General features: G+C 44.2%; 1 protein-coding gene across 1 annotated transcript; it reads right to left on the bottom strand.

The window, feature by feature from the left end:
- Window positions 1–771: 771 nt before the first annotated feature.
- On the bottom strand, window positions 772–25,307 carry LOC138774736 (nudC domain-containing protein 2-like). The gene is made up of 4 exons (XM_069955683.1): window positions 25,119–25,307; window positions 16,391–16,439; window positions 14,889–15,040; window positions 772–855 (listed from the first exon to the last, which is right to left on the bottom strand). Exons 1-4 carry the CDS (start codon window positions 25,305–25,307, stop codon window positions 772–774), a joined length of 474 nt encoding a protein of 157 aa, XP_069811784.1.
- Between the last annotated feature and the right edge of the window lie 316 nt (window positions 25,308–25,623).

Here is a 25,623-nt window from a genome sequence, read left to right as displayed (position 1 = left end):
TATATATATATATATATATGCATATTACAGCAGGACCTCTATACACAAAACAAAACAACAAGAAACTCCAGCACATACAGTAGACTATTAGTTTACAGAGCCTACCGTCTGCCCTCTATCAGGTCAGGTGTCCGATCACATGACCCATGACATCATCACAGTTCCTTCTTACTCAAAGGTCCTTTTCTACCTACTCAGCTATAGGGAAGATTTATGCAGGGAGACGTGAGCCCGGGGCCCCCAGTATGTATCGGCGGGCCCCTAACTGTCACATGCGGCCTCTAGGGGCCCAGTCCACTCTGTTACTACCCTTTTTTTTTTTTTTTTTACTAACAGAAAAAAAAAATGTAGTAACAGACGAGAGTGGGCCCCTAGAGGAGCTGTGGGCCCCGGCACTTGCCCTAGTCAGCCAGGTGCTGACGCCGGCCCTGAGCATTGCACACACAATGGGGGTGATTTATCATACATGGTGTAAAGTGAAATCAGTTGCCCCTAGCAACCAATCAGATTCCACCTCTCATTTTTCAAAGAATCTGTGAGGAATAAAAAGTGGAATCTGATTGGTTGCTAGGGGCAACTGAGCCAGTTTCACTTTACACCATGTTTGATAAATTTCCCCAACGTATTCTCTCAGCGCCCGGATTAGGTTTCTCTTACTATGGCTGTTAAGGCTCTGGGTGATTTAGGTCACTAGGTCTAATAATAGGCGGATACTTCATGTTCTGTAGAAATCTTTTGCCAGTCCATGATATAGTCCATTTATAACTGGGTTCACTTCTGAAAACTAGAAAAGTCCGGCCCCCCTTTGCTGTAGTTTCCTGAGATTTCTGCTCCACTAAAGTCAAATCCAGGGTTCTGAAAAGGAAACATAAATGGGTTATTGGTAATAAGAATTGATAATTCACACAATGCAAAAGGCTGGGTATGTAGGGTGGGTTAACGCTACAATTTTCCTTCATTTACTATATAGACTGGTATGGAAAGGAGAAAAGAGGGGAAAGGAGTGGGGGCGCCTCCTGGTGCAATAAAAGATGACAAGAGTAACAAGCACACGGGAAGAGAGTGTTGCACTCACCTAGTAGAGTTGTGCTGGATTATAGGCACAACTCTATATCAGGCATAGTAGGTAGAACACCGCAGCTCCTGCCGGGGTACGTCCAAGGGAGTCGTACAATCAATGATGAGGTATGCCAGCCACAGCAGGCTTTAGGACCATGTAGAGTCCCGGCTTGTATAGGGCGCAGGTGTCCAATGAACCACAGATTAGAGCGGTTGTTTCATAGAAAGGGTATTAAAATCACGACGCGTTTCGGCCGCCAAATATAAGGTGGCCTTTCTCAAGTTTTATACAGCATACTGAAAAGCATGGGTTTAAATGGTGTATGGTATGACATAATGGTACATCACTTCCGGGGCAACAACATAAGTATGAGTGATGCCGCAGATATATATAAATGAACTAATCCAAGGAACCGGTACAAAGTCATAATATCCACAACATATATGCATAAAGAGTACAAAAAGTATATAACTTACATTTCCTGGGGGTTCCGGAGGTCAGCGTCTGGATCCAGCAAAGTCACGTGAGCGGCCAGGCGTCATTGCGTCATTACGGTCGTGCGCACCGACGTCACGTGATTCCGGAGTTCCGAAGACGTGGCTTACGGAAACTGCGTAAAACATGTTTAGGAATAGTATAGTAACGTAAATGGAGTAAAACCCAGAACTAGGTGTTTAGAAGTGCAAAAAAATATACAAAGGATAAACATATGACTAATGAGTGCATCTATACATCCAATCCATCTTAGAGCAGACACTAAATAGTTGCCTTAAATAGATAATAAATAAATAGAATATAATAATAAATAAATGAAATAGGAGATAAAATACATGTATTCTAGGCGCCATCTAGTGGTTAAAAAATAATTAGCAGAAGGGCTAAATATGTTGATAAAAGATATATATATGTATGTAAAATAGTATATATATCTAAATGTGTATATAAAAATATATATATATATATATATATATATGGAAATATGTGTAAAAATAATATATAGGGGCTAATTGGATATATAAATACCCGCAATATATATAAAAAATTTTTTTTTATATTTATGTATATATATATATATATATATATATATGGAGCTCAATCTGTTAGCTCTATGCATTCGTTGAGGCCATCAGGTGTCAAAGACTGGATTCGATAAATCCAAAAAGACTCACGTTTACATAATGACGACCAGCGGTCCGTATTGTTAACGGAAATTTGTTCAATAGGAAATATTTTTATATTGGAAAAATTGCTATTGTGGTGCTCGGTAAGATGTTTGGATACACTTTGTTTTAAAAAGCCTTTGGCAGTATTGTGACGGTGGCCATTAATCCTTTTGTGTAAGGGCTGTTTAGTGCGCCCGATGTACTGGAGGCCGCAGACACATGAAAGTAGGTAAATAACATAGGTACTAGAACAGTGGAGTCTTTGCTTAATGGGGTATGAGGCTCCCGTAACATTAGAACTAAACGTTTTTTCGCCACTAGCTATGTTTTGGCAACACAGACATAAAGGTTTTCCACATTTAAAGATGCCCTTTTCGTTTTTGTTATTATTACTTTTATTTTTATCATTATTTCCTTCTATCGGTTGCATTGGGCGTATTCTGCTAGGGGCGATAATGTTACGCACTGTCAAACCCCTGCGATAAACCAACTTGGGTTTTCCTGGGATTATGTCGCGGAGGTAGATGTCGGAAGTAAGTATATGCCAGTGCTTTTTTTGGCATATACTTACTTCTGACATCTACCTCCGCGACATAAACCCAAGTTGGTTTATCGCAGGGGTTTGACAGTGCGTAACATTATCGCCCCTAGCAGAATACGCCCAATGCAACCGATAGAAGGAAATAATGATAAAAATAAAAGTAATAATAACAAAAACGAAAAGGGCATCTTTAACCCCTTAAGGACAGAGCCTGAAATGGCCTTAATGACAGACAAATTTTATGAATATGACCAGTGTCACTTTAGTCATTAATAACTTCGGGATGCTTTTACCTATCCGGCTGATTCTGAGATTGTTTTCTCGTGACATATTGTACTTTACATTTCTGGTAAATTGGAGTCGATACTCATAACAAATCTTTATGAAAAAAAAACCAAATAATGTGAAAAAATGTGAAAAAATGCATTTTTCCAACTTTGAAACTTTTTTGCGTATACAGAAAGTGGTTATACCACATAAATTATATATTAAATAGCATTAGCAACATGTCTACTTTATGTTGGCGGCATTTATTAAACTATCTTTCATTTTTTTTAGACGATAGGAAGCTTAAAACATTAGCAGCAAATTTCCAAATTTTCAGTAAAATTTCAAAATCAGATATTTTTAGGGACCTGTTCAGGTTTAAAGTGTATTTGAGGGGCCTGTATGTTAGAAAGCCCCACAAAGCACCCCATTTCAGAAACTGCACCCCCCAAACTCTGCAAAAGCATATCCAGAAAGTGTTTTAACCCTTTAGGGGAGTCACAGAAATAAAAGCTAAGTGTGTAAGGAATTTGAAAATTTTAATTTTCTGTGCAGAGATTTTATTGTAATCCAATATTTTTCATAATTATAAACCTATTACCAGAGAAATGCACCCCAATAATTATTGCCCCGTTTCTGCAGTTTATAGAAATACCCCATATGTGGCCCTATTGCGCTATTTGACGCAACCACAAGCCTCAGATATAAGGGAGCGCCTAGTGAATTTCAACGCCTCCGTTATATTTGGTCATTTTTGACTGTACCACTTCAGGTTGGCAGAGGCTCTGGGGTGCCAAAACCTAAAAAACACCCCTAAAGGGACACCATTTAGAAAACTACACCCCTCAAGGAATGTAACAAGGGGTGCGGTGAGCATCTGGACCCCACAGGTGCTTCACAGATTTTCCGAACAATATGGCGTGAAAAAAGAAAAATTTATTTTTTACACTAAAATGTTGTTCTAGCCTTCAATTTTTCATTTTCTTAAAGGGATAAGAGGCAAAAAAAGACAAAAAATGTGTAGCGCAGTTTCTCCCGAGTACAGAAATACCCCACATGTGGCGATAGAGTGCCAAGGGGGCGCAGGACGAGCCTCCAAAGGGAAGGAGCGCCAATTGGCTTTTGGAAGCTGAATTTCACTGAAAAGGATTTCAAGGGCCATGTCGCATTTACAGAGCCCTCGTGCTGCCAAGACACTGGAAACCCCCCACAAGTGATTCCATTCTGGAAACTACACCCCTCAAGGAATCTAACAAGGGGTGCAGTGAGCATATGGACCCCACTGGTGACGGGCACAACTGTGGAACAATGTGACGTGAAAGGGAAAAATTTCATTTTTTCACTTTCATGGCACAAATGTGCCCGTCATCAAGGGGTCCATATCCTCACTGCACCCCTTGTTAGATTCCTTGAGGGGTGTAGTTTCCAGAATGGGGTCACTTGTGGGGGGTTTCCAGTGTTTTGGCAGCACGAGGGCTCTGTAAATGCGACATGGCGTTCATCATCCATTCTAGCCAAATCCAACCTCCAAAATCCAAATGGCGCTCCTTCCCTTCGGAGGCTTGCCCTGCGCCCACATGGCGCTTTATGTCCACATGTGGGGTATTTACGGACTCGGGGGAAATTGCTCTACACATATTGTGTGTTTTTTTCTCTTTTAACCCCTTGTGAAAATGATAAATTCAAGGCTAAACCAACATTATAGTGTAAAAAATGTAATATTTCATTTTCACGCCACATTGTTCTACATTTGTGCCCGTCACCAGTGGGGTCCATATGCTCACTACACCCCTTGTTACATTCCTTGAGGGGTGTAGTTTCCATAATGGGGTCACTTGTGGGGGGTTTCAACTGTCTTGGCAACACAGAGGCCTTTTGAATGCAACATGGCCCCTCAAAATCCATTCCATCCAAATCCAGCCTTCAAAAACGAAATGGTGCTCCTTCCCTTCGGAGGCTTACCCTGCACCCGCATGGTGCTTTATGTCCACATGTGGGGTATTTACGGACTCGGGGAAAATTGCGCTACACATTCTGTTTTTTTTCTCCTCTTTTAACCCCTTGTGAAAATGATATATTCAAGGCTAAACCAACATTATAGTGTAAAAAATGTAATATTTCATTTTCATGCCACATTGTTCCACATTTGTGTCCGTCACCAGTGGGGTCCATATGCTCACTACACCCCTTGTTACATTCCTTGAGGGGTGTAGTTTCCATAATGGGGTCACTTGTGGGGGGTTTCAACTGTCTTGGCAACACAGGGGCCTTTTAAATGCAACATGGCCCCCTCGAAATCCATTCCATCCAAATCCAGCCTTCAAAAACCAAATGGCGCTTCTTCCCTTCGGAGGCTTACCCTGCACCCGCATGGCGCTTTATGTCCACATGTGGGGTATTTCCGTACTCAGGGGAAATTGCTCTACACATTAAATGTTTTTTTTTATCTTTTAACCCCTTGTGAAAATGAAAAAACATGACAAGATTAATGATTTAGAGTAAAAATTTTACAAAAATTACACTAAATGTTGGTCTAGCCTTGATTTTTTTCCATTTCCACAAGGGGTTAAAAAAGAAAATGAACACAAAACGTGTAGGGTAGTGTCCCCTGAGTACGAAAATACCCCACATGTGGGCATAATGTGCCATATGGGCACAGGGCAAGTCACCAAAGGGACAGAGCGCCATTTAGAGGCTGGAATGGAGGATGGAGGCCATGTCGCAATTACAAAGCTCCTGTGCTGCCAGGACAGTAGAAACCCCCGACAAGTGACCCCATTCTGGAAACTACACCCCATAAGGAATCTAACAAGGGGTGCAGTGAGCATATGGACCCCACTGGTGACGGGCACTTACGTAGAACATGTGCCGAGAAAATAAAAAATACAATTTTTTTCATTTTCACGTCCCAAATGTGGCCGTCACCAGGGGGCCATATCCCCATGCCCCCCTTCTTAGATTCCTTATGGGGTGTAGTTTCCAGAATGGGGTCACTTGTGGGGGGTTTCTACTGTCCTGGCCGCACAGAGGCTTTGTAATTGCATCATGGCATCCTCTAATGGGAATGGCGGCCATACCTATTTAGCTGGGGAAAAGGGACAATTCTAATTTATTTGGGGGTATTAGGCCAATTATTAGTTTATAAGGTTGGAAATGACAGGTGTCCATCAAATTCAACCTGTGTTGATCCAGAGGAAGGCAAAAAAAAACCCTCGTAAGGCAGACGACAGTAGCCTCATCACAGGGGAAAAATTCCTTCCCGACTCCATAATGGCGATCAGAATAATCCCTGGATCAACGTGACCCCTGAAATAGGAATAAGGGACAGAATTTAGATAATGTAGAACCCCAGTGACGTGTGGTGCGCCTTGAAGCGATCCAGTATGCAGAGGCCGGGGTGATCAGGACAGGCGTCACACTGGAAAATGGTGTCCTTCCTGATCCCCCTGTTACGCCACACTCTGTACTTCTTCTGGGGTCTCCCTTTCTCCAGTGTGGGAGACGTCACCTGGAAAATGTTGTCCTGGTGCGATACGGGGTCCTTCATATCCAGAAGCGCTGGGTCCGCTCCATGGCTGATAAATATTAGGGCGCTATTACTACTTCTGATATGTTCGGATCGTGTTGCAAGCTACAGTAGCTCGGGCAGCGAGGGACCGGAAGAGGGGGTGCTGGTATAAAAGTTATCCCCGTACAGGTGGTGACCTTTATCCAGCAGTGGGAAGATCAGTTCCCGGACGATCTTCCCACTAACTCCGAGGATGGGGGGGGAGGGGGCATCTGGGGGCTAGATTCGGGTGTCCCTTCCTACATACACTCTAAGGGTACGTGCACACTGCGGAATCGCAACAGATAACCCTTCGTGCATTCCACAGCTGGCACCCACCGGCGGACTGATGCAGGCGCACGTCTCCACACGTGTCATAGACTCCATTCTATGCACGGGCGGATTCCGCTCTCCGTCCAACGTATTCATTCTTTGGATGGACGACGGATTCCGCCCGTGCATAGAATGGAGTCTATGACACGGGTAGAGACATGCGCCTCCATCAGTCCGCCGGCGGGTGCAAGCTGCGGAATGCACAAAGGGTTATCCTTCGCCATTCCGCAGTGTGCACGTACCCTGGATCTGTAAGTGTACCCTGAGGTACTCTCACAGAGTTTGTAGAATTTCACACCATACCGTCATCTCTTATTGGGACGGTACTGGCGGAAAAGACGTGTCTGGGGGGCAGCGTACGCTACGCTACTCCCAGACACGTCACTGGATGATGAGGATGAATGGAGGAAAGAAGGATCCCCCCATTCATCCTCACTGGCTGTTTCGGTGTCGGAGGTAATAATAACGTATCCCTCTGACGCCGAAAACACCCTGGGGGTCATCTTTATACGGGGATTGGTATATGGGGTATATAGTGGTGTAGTGTCAAACTTTATTCAATGTAGTGTGGTGTAATGTAGTGTTTTTTACGTGTTTTTTTACAGTAAGTATAAAAAAAAAACCTACGCCAACAAAGGAGTTGCTGCTAAATGCCGCACTTATGCGCGACACTTATCAGCAGACCGTGGCAGTAGGATATAGAAAAAAAACACCCTACGCCAAAAAGGAGGAGTTGCTGATTAGCAACGCACTTTCGTGCGATGCTGATCAACACTCAGCGGCGATAGGGTGCGGAAAATAGGAAAAAAAAAATTTGAAAAAAAAAAAAAAAAAAAAATCTATATTCTGAACATCCCTGTAGCTGCTGATAAGTGTATTACACATATCAGCCGCTAGAGGGCAGCAGAGCGCAAAATACGGAAAGAGCCGACGCTGGAGCCGAAAATAGACGAGAGAAGCCGAACGTGACGTCACGGAAGAAGCCGAAGACCCGAACGAAGACGAGAACGCCGCGAACCCGGAAGACGCCGATCAGGAGCCCGGGACAGGTGAGTAATGTACAAATACCTGCTCTGGACCCCTCGGCTACCTAGCTGAGGGGTCCAGGGCAGGTATTTACTATTTTGTGGGACTCTGATCGCCGTGCCACCGGCCCGATCAGGCCGGTGGCACGGCGATCACCATTACTTTTTACAGTAATGGCGGTCGGTGCCGTCCTCGGACAGCACCGACCGCCATTTTTTTCCGGGTCATCGGGTCGCCGATGACCCGGAAAGGTTCCGATCGCCGCTATTGGCTGATCTGAATTGATCAGCCAATAGCGGCGATCGTAAGCACGGGGGGTGTTAACCACCCCCCGTGCCGTGAAGCTAAGATGGCCTGCTATGATTTATAGCAGGCCATCTTCCCCGACCGCTGTGTGTGAACACGCAGCGATCGGGGAAACATCGGGCGTAAATTTACGCCCTGATGCCCCAAGTACCAGGGCGCGAGGGCGTAAGTTTACGCCCGATGTCGTTAAGGGGTTAAATGTGGAAAACCTTTATGTCTGTGTTGCCAAAACATAGCTAGTGGCGAAAAAACGTTTAGTTCTAATGTTACGGGAGCCTCATACCCCATTAAGCAAAGACTCGACTGTTCTAGTACCTATGTTATTTACCTACTTTCATGTGTCTGCGGCCTCCAGTACATGGGGCGCACTAAACAGCCCTTACACAAAAGGATTAATGGCCACCGTCACAATACTGCCAAAGGCTTTTTAAAACAAAGTGTATCCAAACATCTTACCGAGCACCACAATAGCAATTTTTCCAATATAAAAATATTTCCTATTGAACAAATTTCCGTTAACAATACGGACCGCTGGTCGTCATTACGTAAACGTGAGTCTTTTTGGATTTATCGAATCCAGTCTTTGACACCTGATGGCCTCAACGAATGCATAGAGCTAACAGATTGAGCTCCATATATATATATATATATATATATATATATATATATATATATATATATATATATACATAAAAAAAATTTTTTATATATATTGCGGGTATTTATCCATTTTATTTATATATCCAATTAGCCCCTATATATTATTTTTACACATATTTCCATATATATATATATATTTTTATATACACATTTAGATATATATACTATTTTACATACATATATATATCTTTTATCAACATATTTAGCCCTTCTGCTAATTATTTTTTAACCACTAGATGGCGCCTAGAATACATGTATTTTATCTCCTATTTCATTTATTTATTATTATATTCTATTTATTTATTATCTATTTAAGGCAACTATTTAGTGTCTGCTCTAAGATGGATTGGATGTATAGATGCACTCATTAGTCATATGTTTATCCTTTGTATATTTTTTTGCACTTTCTGCACTTCTAAACACCTAGTTCCGGGTTTTACTCCATTTACATTACTATACTATTCCTAAACATGTTTTACGCAGTTTCCGTAAGCCACGTCTTCGGAACTCCGGAATCACGTGACGTCGGTGCGCACGACCGTAATGACGCAATGACGCCTGGCCGCTCACTTTGACTTTGCCGGATCCAGACGCTGACCTCCGGAACCCCCAGGAAATGTAAGTTATATACTTTTTGTACTCTTTATGCATATATGTTGTGGATATTATGACTTTGTACCGGTTCCTTGGATTAGTTCATTTATATATATCTGCGGCATCACTCATACTTATGATGTTGCCCCGGAAGTGATGTACCATTATGTCATACCATACACCATTTAAACCCATGCTTTTCAGTATGCTGTATAAAACTTGAGAAAGGCCACCTTATATTTGGCGGCCGAAACGCGTCGTGATTTTAATAAATACCCTTTCTATGAAACAACCGCTCTAATCTGTGGTTCATTGGACACCTGCGCCCTATACAAGCCGGGACTCTACATGGTCCTAAAGCCTGCTGTGGCTGGCATACCTCATCACTATATAGACTGGGAAAAGCTCCTGACCACCACATAAAATGGGGGCTGCAACTGAAGACTAAAGGCCCTATTCCATGGAACGATTATCGTTCATAAACTCGCTCCAACGACTGCTCGTTAACGATCACTAAACGATTTTTTTTTAGCGACCGGTAACACAACACACGTGGGCAACGTTAACAATATATGTAGTGTAACAATTATTTTGCGATCGTTACATGGTTATTTAAAACGTTCGCCGGGGTGATCCTGACCATACATACACACCTACTTTTTTTTAAACCTTTTTACGAACGACTGAAAGATTTCTAATTTTACGAACCGATTACCAAATTATCTTTCAAAGACCAACAATTTTTTTTAACACGCTGAAAAACAATTTTGAACGACAATAAAAAGATTTTGCTTTTGTCGTTCGCTCGTTTACACCTCTTCCACGAAGTGATTATCGTTAACGAGCGGTCGTTCCGTGGAATAGGGCCTTAAGCGGGGGATTTATCAAACATGGTGTAAAGTGAAACTGGCTCAGTTGCCCCTAGCAACCAATCAGATTTCACCTTTCATTTTCCAAAGAGTCTGTGAGGAATGAAAGGTGGAATCTGATTGGTTACTGGGGGCAACTGAGCCAGTTTCACTTTACACCATGTAAAAGTCACATCTATCACCCATAGACTAACACGGTAAATTGTTAAAAGGGCACTATAATGGTGCGTTTACACAGAGAGATTTATATGACAGATTTCTGAAGCCAAAGCCAGGAACAGACTATAAACAGGGTGCAGGTCATAAAGGAAAGACTGAGATTCCCTGTCTTTTCAAGTCCATTCCTGGCTTTGGCTTCCAAAATCTGTCAGATAAATCTGCCTGTGTAAACGCACCATTATGCTTGTTTATTTATGTGCAAAACATCATAAAGTACAGGAGGACGCGTTTCGGCGTGTATCCTCTATCAGCTCCATGCTGAAACACGTCCTCCTGTACCTTATGATGTTTTGCACATAAATAAACAAGCCTTACTCTACTGGGTGAGTGCCAAGATTCTCTTAATTGCTACTTCTGTGACGCCACCCCACCACGAGCACCACCACCACAGAGTGCCATCTCATCTACAATACACGATAATGCTGGGAACACGCTTAGCACTCTCTCATTTTAGCAATCAGACCAGGTGTTTAAAACTTTTTTAGCACAGTAGGGATTGGAGTGTTAACACCTGGTCTGATTGCTAAAATGAGACAGAGTGCTAAGCGTGTTCCCAGCTTTATCGTGTATTGTAGATGAGATGGCACTCTGTGGTGGTGGTGCTCGTGGTGGGGTGGCGTTACGATTAAAACGATATATAACATGTATAACTTTTATTGTATCTGATGGCCTGTAAAAAATTCAAACCATTGTTAACAAATATACGTTCCTTAAAATCGCTCCATTCCCAGGCTTATAGCGCTTTTATCCTTTGGTCTATGGGGCTGTGTCAGGTGTAATTTTTTGGCGCCATGATGTTTACTTTCTATCGGTACCTTGATTGCGAATATACGACTTTTTGATCGCTTTTTATTACATTTTTTCTGGATTTGATGCGACCAAAAATGCGCAATTTTGCACTTTTGGATTTTTTGGCGCTGACGCCGTTTACCGTGCGAGATCAGGAATGTGATTAATAGTTCGGGCGATTACGCACGCGGCGATAGCAAACATGTTTATTTATTTATTTATTTATTTACTTTTATTTAAAACCTGGGAAAAGGGGGGTAATTCAGGGGGGAAATTCTAGTATATACACTTTGATCTCTCATTGAGATCTTTGCTGTATAGATATACAGCAAAGATCAATGAGATCGGCACTCGTTTGCTTTCGGCTGCTGCAGCCGAAAACAAACGAGTGCCGAGCCGGGGACAGCACCATCTTCGAGCGGTCCCCGGCCGGCTTCAGTAACGGAGATCGCTCCTCCAGGACAACGTCCCGGAGGAGCGATCTCCGCCACTAGACACCAGGGAAATGCTGTATCCGGTAATCGGATGCAGCTGTCATGTTTGACAGCTGCATCTGATTACTGTATTAGCAGGCACGGCGATCGGACCGTGCCCGCTAATACCGGCAGTCCCGGGCTACAAGCGGCACCCGGGACCCCGTGGTTCAGAGCGGGGTCGCCGCGCGGCCCCGCTCTGAACGCCCGCACCCGTGCGAGGACGTACAGTTACGTCCTCGTGCGGTTAAACTTAAAGAAATCCAGTGATGCTGTTTTAAAAAGCCACAAATAAAAGTGCAGGGAAGCCAGCAAGATCAATCCAGTACACAGAAATAGGCAGAACAGTGGAAGGGAGACACCTAGTGCCTGAAACGTCATACATTTTTCACTGAAAAAACAGCAATATATTTTTTTAAATGTCAAGACATCCATTATAATGACTGCGGACAGCCCACAGATAACAGTTCATGGACTGTCCACAATCATAGACCATGCACTTACAAAGGGACCTTAAAGGTGTTATCCAGTGCTACAAAGACAGGGCCACCTTCTTCCAGAGACAGCACCACTCTTTTCTCCAGTTTGGGTGGAGTTTTGTAACTTAGTTCTATTAAAGTGAATGGAGCTTAAATGGGTTATCCAGTGCTACAAAAACATGGTCAGCTTGTTTGAGAGACATCACCACTCTTGTCTCCAGCCTGGGTGGAGTTTTGTTATTCAGTTCCATTGAAGTCAACGGAGCTTAATTGCAAACCACACCTGAACTGGAGTCGTGCGGTCTCTGGAAGAATGTGGACATGTTTTTGTAGCGCTGCATAACCCATTTAAAAGGGAATCTGCTGCAATTCACGCTCCACACTGACACTGTATAGCTGTTAGGTAGGCTGACCTAATAAATATACCTTGCCCACCACGCTCACCAGCTCCTGATGAATGTGACTACACAGGAAACAAGTTGGGCAAAAGAAGCCTCAGGATGAGAGTCATCACAATAGGAACACCAGATCTATGGTAACCTCTTTTTTTTGCTTACAAATGCTCATAGAACAAAGACTGTGAAAGAGACTGAGCATCATAAGGTATTCAGGTGCTCCCTATGACATGTGCCAGGTTACTCTCACCATGTTATGAACACCATATATTGACACTGTAAATAAATTCACTGTGGCATGAGTCTTCTGATCCTCGCTAATGATTTAAAGCTGTAACACCTCATTACTCACACTCCCAGACCAGGTGTCAGGCAGGTAAGGGAGGGGGTATCCCAACATGCTGCTTATCAGGAGCTTAGGAAAGCCTCTTTGACTCCTTGTGCCAGAAAATAATAGCATTTCTCTACATCCTGGAATCTCGGCTGGAAATATTTTTCCATATCATGAAAGCTGATAGATCTACCAGCATTCATAGATATTTGATGGGCCTTGGTTTCGAACATATAGACACCTAACCCTGAACGCCAAAGCTTTACATAGGTTTATGTCACACTAAAGCCAATAAATAGTGTGTGAGAGGGGAGGATAAAATGTATGTAAATAGCTGTCTGGTACCTTAGATGGACGCTCAGGGATACTTGATATTGCATGTGTATAAATGTGAATGTGTTTGGTGTAGACATCGTACGCAGATTAACTCTTGCAGATAACGTGTACAACACTTGTAAGGTCTGGAGTGGAAAGGTAAGGGCCCTATTCCACGGGCCGAGCAACGATGTAAACGAGCGCCGATCTGCTAGATCGGTGCTCGCTTACTGGGCCTATTCCACGGCCCCGATGATCGTGAAACAAGGGCTGCAAGTTGCAGCCCCTGCTTCATACATTACCTGTCCGGGCTGCAGGTCTTCTTCTCCCGGTCCCAAGCGGCAGCATCGCCTTTGGACAGGAGCTGTCTGAACTGACAGACTACTCAGCCAATAACTGTCCGCAGCGTTTCCAGCCAGTGATTGGCTAAGCGGTCTGTAAATTCCGACAGCCCCGCTCCGAAGCCAATGCTACCGCGCAGGACCGGGAGAAGAAGACCTGCAGCCCGGACAGGTAATGTATGGTTCTGCTGAAATCGTTGGTCTCTGCCGCGCACCGCTATTCAACCGTAGCGATGTGCTGGTGACGAACGACGATTTTAGGTCTGAACCTAAATGAACGATCAGCCGATGACACGATCATCGGCTAGTCGTTCTCTTTATTCCACAGATCGCTAGATCGTCCAGGCAGCCCATAGAGGATAGTGGCGGTCTGCTGTCGCCGCTCCTATTCCACAGAGAGACGCCAGACGATCGCTGCTATATCGGTCACTTGTTCTTCAACATGTTTGAAAAACAAGCGACACAACGATCAGCCGACATGAACAATGCCGGCTGACTGTTGCCCTCTATTCCACGGGACGATTATCGTTCCGTGCAACAGGGCCTTAAGGCTGCATTTACATGGTACATGGACGCGAAATGACCCCGCACAGGCAGCACCACTTATACAATGCTGGGAGTGGAGGAACTGTATGAATATGCACCGTGCAGCTCTGTCATTACAGTGTGGCACATATTCATGCAGTTCCCCCACTCCCAGCATCATATCAGAGATGATGCCTGTGTGGGGAAAGGCATTCCATATCCACGTTCCGTGTGAATGCAGCATTAAGCTGGGTTCACACTGTGTTTCTGCAATCCGTTTTTTTCATCCATTTTATCTTTTATACATGACTATGCATCCATTTTTTTTTAGCGTACACAAAATTATATTATATATAAAACATATTTTGTGCGCTAAAAAAAGGGACGCATTTTGTTCCTTTTTTTTATAATAGGAGTCAATGGAAAACGGATCAAAACTGATGCGCACAAATGTGTCCATTTTTACATCCATTTTTTGCATTAAACGGATGAAAAAAAAAAACAGATTGCAAAAACGCAGTGTGAACCCTGCCTTAGCTGCCTGGTCTGAAAATTTAAAGCATATCAGCTGCTTTCTGAAACAGGGTATGGTCACTGCGAAGCATGAGGATGAGGAACCAAACAAAAGAGCCAGCCCTACAGCCTCCTCAATTACCTCTCTCTGGAACCTCTCCAGTGTCAGCTTCTTCTGCATCTCATCCTGAACCCAAGGATCGGCAGAGTACTCTCCTTCTAGTAAAGATGGCCAACAATTACCAGCATCTCGGTTAGACTTCGTAAGAACTATACGAATAAGTTTTTTGTCCTCTTCATCCAGCAAAAAAAAAAAATTCATGAAAGAGAAAATAATTACACTGAACGGCATAGAGATGTATTCTTAGAATATATTTGTACAATGATTTACAATGGATGTATGTGCAAAGGCCAGCAACCAATGTACAGGCAACCATAAAGCCTTTCACAATTCTGTACAAAATCACCGACATCGGACGTTTGTTATAGATTTTGACTTTCCTATTAAAGAGAATTGAAAAAAATCCACAATGTACTGGAGATGTATGTAAAATCAGCTGAAAGTACAGTGACCATATAGAGAACCTGAATCCAACCCCCAGTGATAACTCACATCAGGTAAGAGGTGTCTAGCGATGACAAGACATTGATTTGTCTATATTAACCCTCTCCAGCCACTGCACAGTAAATTAACGTCGCTGCAGTCTATGCCTGAGGCTGCAGTGACATTAATTTACACTGCAAGATGACACAGGCACAGAAGCTGCAACTGTGTCATCCGCGGCGGATAGCCAGAGCCACGCTCCGGTGCTGAAAGTTAACCCCATAGATACTGCGATCAGCACGACTGCAGCATCTATAGGGCTCCTGACAGATAATTCTCCCTCTAGAGAGGGAGAATTCTCTGTCCGGTGTCCATCGGGGCTCTGCGAAGCCCCAATGGTTTCCTGGCTACAGAGGCCGGCAGGGGAAGGGAAGGCTGGGCGTGCGCCATGCGCTCTGCCCCCTCTCTGACCTGCTGCTGTCACAAGACTGACAGCGGCAGGGGACAGACATAAGGACATCAGCTTATGGGATCATTATGATCCTATAAGCTGATGTCCAAAATGACCAGGGTCAAAGGGGTAGTGACTCTCCTTAAGGAGAGCCTGTCATAAAGACGAGTGGAGACTTACAGACCATTGCTGCTCCACTGAGAATTCTGGGAAGAAATAATATGCAAAATAGCTCTCACACCTCTTGAGCAAAGAGATGCCTCTTCAAGTTCTTTTGGAGAAATTTTTTGGCTTGGCATAAAATCCCCAATGTTCTAATGGCTCTATTCGACGGACCGTCTAGAAGAGCAAACGAGCGCTCTCAACATGTTGAAAAACAAGAGACTGCAACGATCGGCCGATATGAACGATATCGGCTGATCGTTGCACTCTATTCCACGGGACGATTATCGTCCGTAGCCGCCGATAACCGTTCCGTGGAATAGGGCCTTAAGGCTCCTTGACTGAGCGAGACTTGACTTGAAGGGACATCTCTTTGCTCAAGAGGTGTGAGAGCTATTTTGCAATATCCTTTATTCCCAAAAATGACCTTGGCATTGAGGAATCAATGACCCATGGTCGTGAAAGGGTTAAATAAACTAAATCTCACCTAATGTCCAAGTGCTTTCATCGCTGATGGTGGAGTCATACAACCGCCCCTATAAAAGACAGAACAACATCAAGAATGTGCTAGAGCTCTGGGCAGAAAAGCAAAATGGTCTGGGATTTCACAAAACAAGAAATTACCAAGTCATTGGGGCAGATTGCGGCCCTCCATAGGGTAGGATGTATGGACAGGAATATGCTGCAATGCGATCATAGCATTACCTGCAACCAGAGAGGCACGAGTGACGCAATGGAGACGTCCTTTTAATCCAACTGTTCTTTATTGGGATTTCATCCAACGCATTTCAAGGTTTGTAGAAGCGCTCTGTCAAGTTACAGAGATGTGATCCACATTGCAGCAAGTGTGTAGTTTAATAGTGTGTGTAAAAAGAAATAACTGGTTTCAAAGAGTAATATAGATTTGTAATTGACTTCTATTTAAAAATCTCCAGTCTTCTAGTACTTATCAGTTGCTGTATGCCTTGCAGGAAGTGGTGTATTCTTTCCAGTCTGACACAGTGCTCTCTGCCACCTGTTTTCTATGGGGATTTGCTGCTGCTCTGGACAGTTCCGGTCTCGGACAGAGGTGGCAGCAGAGAGGACTGTGTCAGACTGGAAACAATACACCACTTCCTGCAGGGCATACAGCAGCTAATAAGTACTGGAAGACTGGAGATTTTGAAATAGAAGTAATTTACTAATTGGTATACCTTTCTAAGACCAGTTGATTTGAAAGGAATTTGTTTTTCGCAGGAGTACCCCTTTAAAGGAGAACTAACAGGTTGGACACATCCAACTGATAGCCCCCTATTTCACAGGAGGTACCGGGGAGGAAGATATGTCTCCCACCTTCATCCTCGTCACCATTCCTGTGCATTTAGTCTTTTACTCCTCTGTCCGGTAAGACAATTAGTGCTCGTATTGGTCTCATTGGACTGAGGAGTAAAAGCTAAGAGCACAGGAATGGCACAGAGGATGAAAGTAAGAACCTTACCTTCCTCCTCTGTGTCTCCTGTGCAATAGGGGGGCTATCAGCTGGTTGGATTCGTCTAACCTGTTCATATTCCCCCTTTAAAAATGTGTTCTGACCTATCATACATTGATGTCAGTGCTAGCGCCCCCTGCTGCTCTTTGTTCTGCTGATATTTGGACCCACAAGTTGTGTTGCTGGTCTTCTCACCAGGCGCAATGTTACCTGGGTAGACATTTAATGCATTTCCATAAACCTGTAAAACCAAAGAGCTAGAACTAGTCCTATACAAAAATCTATCTCCCTCACAGAGATCTCTGTGCAGTGCTAACTTTACAGGCTTATAGAAGTGCATGAAGGATGTATATGAAGCACAACTAGAACATTTTAAGAAAAAAACACAGGGAATAAGGTTCCATAACATTATGAATTAGTAAGATCTCAGCAGCTGTGTGAGGGACTCCTTTGTATATAGATCAGCGGAAGGACACAGAAGACATGAATAGGCCCTTAGGTAGGGCCACACTGCATTGGCCTTCTGAGAAATACAGCGGCCTGCTAATCACTTTGGGACCCAGAAACTGAAAGAGACCAGAGCTGAAGAGAGGTAAATAAATAGACTACAGAGGGGGACGTGACCCTGGAGAGCGGCTGTTTTCACATAGGGGGAGATTTATCAAACATGGTGTAAAGTGAAACTGGCTCAGTTGCCCCTAGCAACCAATCAGATTCCTCTGTGAGGAATGAAAGGTGGAATCTGACTGGTTGCTAGGGGCAACTGAGCCAGTTTCACTTTACACCATGTTTGATAAATCTTCCCCATAGTGTTAAAATAGTGATGAATATTACATATATATATAAAATATACTCCAGAACTATATTTTGCTGCTATTTCATGGGCTAATCCCTTTAATGGTGCGTTCACACCTACAGGATCTGCAGCTGATTTTCAGCAGCAGATTTCATTTAAATAACTGAACACAGCATCAAATCTGCTGCAGATCCTGTAGGTGTGAACGCACCCTAAAGAGGTTTTCACAATTTAGGCCATGTTCACACAACGTATATTTTTATGAAAAGAACAGCCATTCTTTTCATAGAGAAATGTGATTCATCAAAGTCAATGCAAACAACAGCCGTTCTTTGCTACGGCCAGTGAAATGACTGACATGTCAATTATTTGCTGTGCATTGATTTCAATGCAATTTGCTATGTAATAACGACCAATGTTTGACACTCAATACAACAGCCATTGTTTTTGAGTGCCAAACAATGGCCGTTGTGTGTATGTTGTGTGAACATAGCCTCAAACTTACTTGTTCCCAGGGGACAATTATGAGATCGCGGAGGCCAATGTTGGTGCCCTCCTGGGATCTCTATGGGCCCGATTACACATACAGATATCTGACAGATTTTTATAGCCATAGCCAGGAATGGATTTGAAAAGAGGAGAAATCTCAGTCTTTCCTATATGACCTGTTCTTTATTTTATAGTCCGTTCCTGGCTTTGGCTGCAAAAATCTGTCAGCTATCTTTTGGAGTAATAGGGCCCTATATCAGCTTTGTTTTGAATGAAACTGCGTGACCTGCAGCTTCATTCATTCTCTATGGAGCCACCGGAGAGAGTTGAGTACAGCACTCTTTTCAGCGGCTCCATAGAGAATAAATGGAGCTGTGGGTCATGCGCCAACCGTGGCTGCATCCAAAACAGAGGAGCCAGGACACCTGGGAGATCCCTAAGGATCGAACCCCGCAATCTCATACTTGGATAGGTGACAAGCAAGTTCAAATCAGGAAACCCCTTTAACCCCTTAAGGACCGGGCCTGAAATGGCCTTTAGGACCGGAGCAAATTTTATGAATATGACCAGTGTCACTTTATTCATTAATAACTTCGGGATGCTTTTACCTATCCGGCTGATTCTGAGATTGTTTTCTCGTGACATATTGTACTTCACATTTCTTGTAAATTGGAGTCGATACTTATAACGAATCTTTATGAAAAAAAACAAAATAGCGTGAAAAATTGTGAAAAAATGCATTTTTCCAACTTTAAAACTTTTCTGCTTATACAGAAAATGGTTATGCCACATAAATTTTATATTAAATAGCATTAGCAACATGTCTACTTTATGTTGGCGGCATTTATTAAACTATATTTCATTTTTTTTTAGACAATAGAAAGCGTAAAACATTAGCAGGAAATTTCCATATTTTCAGTAAAATTTCAAAATCAGATATTTTTAGCGACCTGTTCAGGTTTAAAGTGTATTTGAGGGGACTGTATGTTAGAAAGCCCCACAAAGCACCCCATTTCAGAAATTGCACCCCCTAAACTCTGCAAAAGCACATCCAGAAAGTTATTTAACCCTTTAGGGGAGACACAGAAATACAAGCTAATTGTGTAAGAAATTTGAAAATGTTAATTTTCTGTGCAGAGATTTTATTGTAATCCAATATTTTTCATAATTATAAACTTATTACCAGAGAAATGCACCCCAATATTGATTGCCCCGTTTCTGCAGTTTATAGAAATACCCCATATGTGGCCCTATTGCGCTATTTGACGCAACCACAAGCCTCAGATATAAAGGAGCGCCTAGTGCATTTCAATGGCTCCGTTATATTTGGTCATTTCTGACTGTACCACTTCAGGTTGGCAGAGGCTCTGGGGTGCCAAAACCTAAAAAACACCCCTAAAGGGACACCATTTAGAAAACTACATTCCTCAAGGAATGTAACAAGGGGTGCAGTGAGCATCTGGACCCCACAGGTGCTTCACAGATTTTCCGAACAATATGGCGTGAAAAAAGACAAAAGTATTTATTACACTAAAACGTTGTTCTAGCCTTCAATTTTTCATTTTCACAAAGGGATAAAAGGAAAAAAAAAAACACAAAACATGTAGCGTAGTTTCTCCCGAGTACAGAAATACCCCACATGTGGACATAAAGTGCCAAGCGGGCACAGGACGAGCCTCCAAAGGGAAGAAGCGCCAATTGGCTTTTGGAAGCTGGATTTCACTGGAATGGATTTCAAGGGCCATGTCGCATTTACAGAGCCCTCGTGCTGCCAAAACACTGGATACCCCCCACAAGTGACCCCATTCTGGAAACTACACCCCTCAAGGACTCTAACAAGGGGTGCAGTGAGCATATGGACCCCACTGGTGATAGGCACAAATGTGGAAAAATGTGACGTGAAAGGGAAAATTTTCATTTTTTCACTTTCACGGCACAAATGTGCCCGTCATCAAGGGGTCCATATCCTCATTGCACCCCTTGTTAGATTCCTTGAGGGGTGTAGTTTCCAGAATGGGGTCACTTGTGGGGGGTTTACAGTGTTTTGGCAGCACGAGGGCTCTGTAAATGCGACATGGCGTTCATCATCCATTCTAGCCAAATCCAATCTCTAAAATCCAAATGGCGCTCCTTACCTTCGGAGGCTTGCCCTGCATCCACATGGCGCTTTATGCCCACATGTGGGGTATTTACGGACTCGGGGGAAATTGCTCTACACATTTAATGTTTTTTTTTCTCTTTTAACCCCTTGTGAAAATGATAAATTCAAGGCTAGACCAACATTATAGTGTAAAAAATGTAATATTTCATTTTCACACCACATTGTTCCACATTTGTGCCCGTCACCAGTGGGGTCCATATGCTCACTATACCCCTTGTTACATTCCTTGAGGGGTGTAGTTTCCATAATGGGGTCACTTGTGGGGGGTTTCAACTGTCTTGGCAACACAGAGGCCTTTTAAATGCAACATGGCCCCTCGAAATCCATTCCATCCAAATCCAGCCTTCAAAAACCAAATGGCGCTCCTTCCCTTTGGAGGCTTACCCTGCACCCGCATGGCGCTTTATGTCCACATGTGAGGTATTTCCGTACTCAGGGGAAATTGCTCTACAAATTGTGTTTTTTTTAATCTTTTAGCCCCTTGTGAAAATGAAAAAATCAAGACAAGATCAATGATTTAGAGTAAAAACTAAAAAAAAAATTACACTAAATGTTGGTCTAGCCTTGATTTTTTTCCATTTCCACAAGGGGTTAAAAAAGAAAATAAAAAGCAAAACGTGTAGGGTAATTTCCCCTGAGTACGAAAATACCCCACATGTGGACATAATGTCCCATATGGGCACAGGGCAAGCCACCAAAGGGACAGCGCGCCATTTAGAGGCTGGAATGGAGGATGGAGGCCATGTCGCAATTACAAAGCTCCTGTGCTGCCAGGACAGTAGAAACCCCCCACAAGTGACCCCATTCTAGAAACTACACCCCATAAGGAATCTAACAAGGGGTGCAGTGAGCATATGGACCCCACTGGTAACAGGCACATATGTAGAACATGTGCCATGAAAATAAAAAATACAATTTTTTTCATTTTCACGTCCCAAATGTGGCCGTCACCAGGGGGCCATATACCCGCTGCCCCCCTTGTTAGATTCCGTATGGGGTGTAGTTTCCAGAATGGGGTCACTTGTGGGGGGTTTCTACTGTCCTGGCCGCACAGAGGCTTTGTAATTGCATCATGGCATCCTCTAATGGGAATGGGGGCCATACCTATTTAGCTGGGGAAAAGGGACCATTCTAATTTATTTGGGGGTGTTAGGCCAATTATTAGTTTATAAGGTTGAAAATGACAGGTGTCCATCAAATTCAACCTGTGTTGATCCAGAGGAAGGCAAAAAACCCTCGTAAGGCAGACGACAATAGCTTCATCACTGGGAAAAAATTCCTTCCCGACTCCATATTGGCGATCAGAATAATCCCTGGATCAACGTGACCCCTGAAATAGGAATAAGGGACAGAATTTAGAAAATCTGGAACTCCAATTAGGTGTGGTACGCCTTGGAGCGATCCAGTATGGAGAGGCCGGGGGGATCAGGACAGGTGTCACACTGGAAAATGGCGTCCTTCCTGATCCCCCTGTTACACCACACTCTGCACTTCTTCTGGGGTCTCCTATTTTCCAGTGTGGGGGACGTCACCTGGAAAATGTTGTCCTGGTGCGATACGGGGTCCTTCATATCCAGAAGCGCTGGGTCCGCTCCATGGCTGCTAAATATTAGGGCTATATTACTACTACTAATATTTTCGGATCGTGCCGCAAGCTACAGTAGCTCGGGCAGCGAGGGACCGGAAGAGGGGGGGGGGGGGGGGGGTTGGGAGGGCATCTGGGGGCTGGATTCGGGTGTCCCTTCCTTCATACACTCTAAGGGTACGTGCACACTGCGGAATGGCGAAGGATAACCCTTTGTGCATTCCGCAGCTGGCACCCACCGGCGGACTGATGCGGGCGCACGTCTCCGCTCGTGTCACACTCCATTCTATGACACGGGTGGAGACGCGCGCCTCCATCAGTCCACCGGTGGGTGCCAGCTGCTGAATGCACAAAGGGTTATCCTTCGCCATTCCGCAGTGTGCACGTACCCTAAATCTGTAAGTGTACCCTGAGGTACTCTCACAGAGTTTGTAGAATTTCACGCCATACCGTCATCTGTTATTGAGACGGTACTGGAGGAAAAGACGTGTCTGGGGGGCAGCATACGTTACGCTACCCCCAGACACGTCACTGGATGATGAGGATAAGGATCAATGGAGGAACGAAGGATCCCCCCATTCATCCTCACTGGCTGTTTCGTGTGGGAGGCAATAATAACGTATGAGTCCGACACAGAAAACACGGCGGGGGCCACTTTTATATGGAGATTGGTATATGGGGTATGTAGTGGTGTAGTGTCAAACTTTATTCAATGTAGTGTAGTGTGGTGTAATGTAGTGTTTTTTACGTGTTTTTTTACAGTAAGTATAAAAAAAAAAAACCTACGCCAAAAATGGTGTTGCTCATAAGTGCCGCACTTATGTGCGGCACTTATCAGCAGAACGTGGCAGTAGGATATAGAAAAAAAACACCCTACGCCAAAAAGGAGGAGTTACTGATTAGCAGCGCACTTTCGTGCGATGCTGATCAGCACTCAGCGGCGATAGGGTGCGGAAAATAGAAAAAAAAAAATTGGGAAAAAAAACAAAAAACTTTTACTACATTCTGAACATCCCTATAGTGGCTGATATGTGTATTACACTTATCAGCCACTAAAGGGGAGCAGAGCGCAAGATCCGAAAAAAGACGACGCTGGAGCCGGAAAAATCCGAAAAAAGAAGACGCTGGAGCCGGAAAAAGCCGATCGGGACGTCACGGAAGAAGCCGAAGACCCGACAAGAAGAAGAGGACGCCGGGAATCCGGAAGACGCCGATCAGGACCCCGGGACAGGTGAGTAATGTACAAACACCTGCTCTAGACCCCTCAGCTACCTAGCTGAGGGGTCCAGAGCAGGTATTTATTACTTGCGGGGACTGTGATCGCCGTGAACGGCCGGCCGTTCACGGCGATCGGGCCGGTGGTACCGTGACCACCATTACTTTTTACAGAAATGGCGGTCGGTGCCGTCCTCGGACAGCACTGACCACCATTACTTTTTACAATAACGGTGGTCGGTGCCGTCCTCGGACAGCACTGACCGCCATTTTTTCCGGTTCATCGGGTCACCGATGGCCCGGAAAGGTTCCGATCGCCGCTATGGGCTAATCATGTCCACGACTGACATACATCGTCAATAAGTATCAGATTTAAAGAAAATACTGAAGTCACACAAACTGTGTTTTGAGGTCTATGTTGGCAATTTTACGTGACCAAAACTGTCATATCACAGCCTGTAGCCCCAACCTAAGTCCTAGGAAACCCCCTTAGGCTACGTTCACACGTAGCAAAACTAGCGGAATTCCGCAGCGGATGCCGTTAGCCTCCCTCTCATAATGGGAATCTATGGGAATAGCGCGCTGCTGCTCTCCCCGCGCTGAAGAATAAATATGTTCATTCTTCAGCGTGGAGAGACGTCGTGAGAACAGCAGCGCGCGCCTCCCATAGACTCCAATTATGAGAGGGAGGCTAACGGCATCCGCCGCGGAATTCCGCTAGTTTTGCTACGTGTGAACGGGGCCTTAAAGTGTACAGGTGACCTGGGTGGTGACCTGGCTGTAAATTGGAATTAGTCCAGAAAATGACTGGTCCACAGACACATTGTGTTAAAGGGGTAGTTCACCCCCCAAAATTTTTCTTTCAGATGAACTGGTGTCAGAAAATGCCAGAGATTTTGAATTAACTTCTATTTAAAAAAAATCTCAAGTCTTCCAGTACTTATCAGCTGCTGCACATCCTACAGCAGCTGGAGAGTAGGAGAGGTTTTCCATGGGGATTTGCTACTGCTCTGGACAGTTCCGGTCACAGATAGAGGTGGCAGCAGAGAGCACTGTGGCAGACTGGAAAGAATTGACCACTTCCTGCAGGGCATAAAGCAGCTGATAAGTACTGGAAGACTTTTTTTTATGTAAGTAAATGGCAAATTTCTGCCACCAGCTGATTTGAAAAAAAAACAACATTTTTTTCGTTGAACTACCCCTTTAAAGTTGTCACGTTATCAAAACACGCCTCCGTCATTCATCCGACCAATCAGAGTTCTGCTTTCATTTTCAAGGAAAAACAAAAGCTGTAGTCTGATTGGCTATTACAAGGGGAGAAGTTCTGAATAAAGTTTTGAAAACTTGTAATACAGAAGAAGTAACATGAAGGGGGGGGGGGGGGGGTGGGGGAGCCTCGCCCCTGAGGAGGCCAGGAGTCTGAGCTCATAGGGTGACAGTGCAGTAATAGCCCCCCAGCAGCCGTGCAGCCACAGCGCCCCCTTGCCCCATGTAGCAGCACCTGTAGGATGTGGGAGTCCCGCACAGACAGCGCTATGTCCCTGATCCCCAGTTTACAGCGTATATCCCGGCTCTGGGTACCCGGAGGCACCTGGACTTCTATGAACACCTCCTCCATGGTCTGGTACCAGCAGCCCCAGGGAGTCTTGCACGGCACCGCCCCGCTCCTCTCCTCGAAATTCCCCGACATCACGTGCAATTCCAGATACTGAAACCAACGTGAAAGGCGGCGCTGTGCGCATGCGCAGTACCACAACGACGCCATCAAATAAATCTCGTCTCTGATCAAACTAACAAGTAATCACGCGAGTCGCTTCACTTTAATTTTTTTTTTCTATAGTTTGAAACGAGGGTTTTATAAAGAGATAAACGATGTTACACGGGAAAAGGAGCCCTCACCCAACATGGCGACATGTGCTTTCCTTACCGCGGCTCCTATTGGCTTTTCAGAATGTCTATCATAATTCCAACCAATAGTAGCGCTTGTTTACTCATTAAAAAATTGT

Source organism: Dendropsophus ebraccatus, unplaced genomic scaffold (genome assembly GCF_027789765.1).
Source record: "Dendropsophus ebraccatus isolate aDenEbr1 unplaced genomic scaffold, aDenEbr1.pat pat_scaffold_1064_ctg1, whole genome shotgun sequence".
Lineage (NCBI taxonomy): Eukaryota > Metazoa > Chordata > Amphibia > Anura > Hylidae > Dendropsophus > Dendropsophus ebraccatus.
Note: the sequence above shows the minus strand (reverse complement) of the source record. Positions and strands in the feature narration are given on the sequence as shown.

Coding starts and splice junctions, on each gene's coding strand:
- LOC138774736 (XM_069955683.1), bottom strand. CDS start 25,307: ATGTCGGGGAATTTCGAGGAGAGGAGCGGGGCGGTGCCGTGCAAGACT. Junction 16,440..25,118: donor GGGACTCCCACATCCTACAG/GTGCTGCTACAT, acceptor TGTCTTTTATAG/GGGCGGTTGTATGACTCCAC. Junction 15,041..16,390: donor TGAAAGCACTTGGACATTAG/GTGAGATTTAGT, acceptor TGCTGGATGAAG/AGGACAAAAAACTTATTCGT.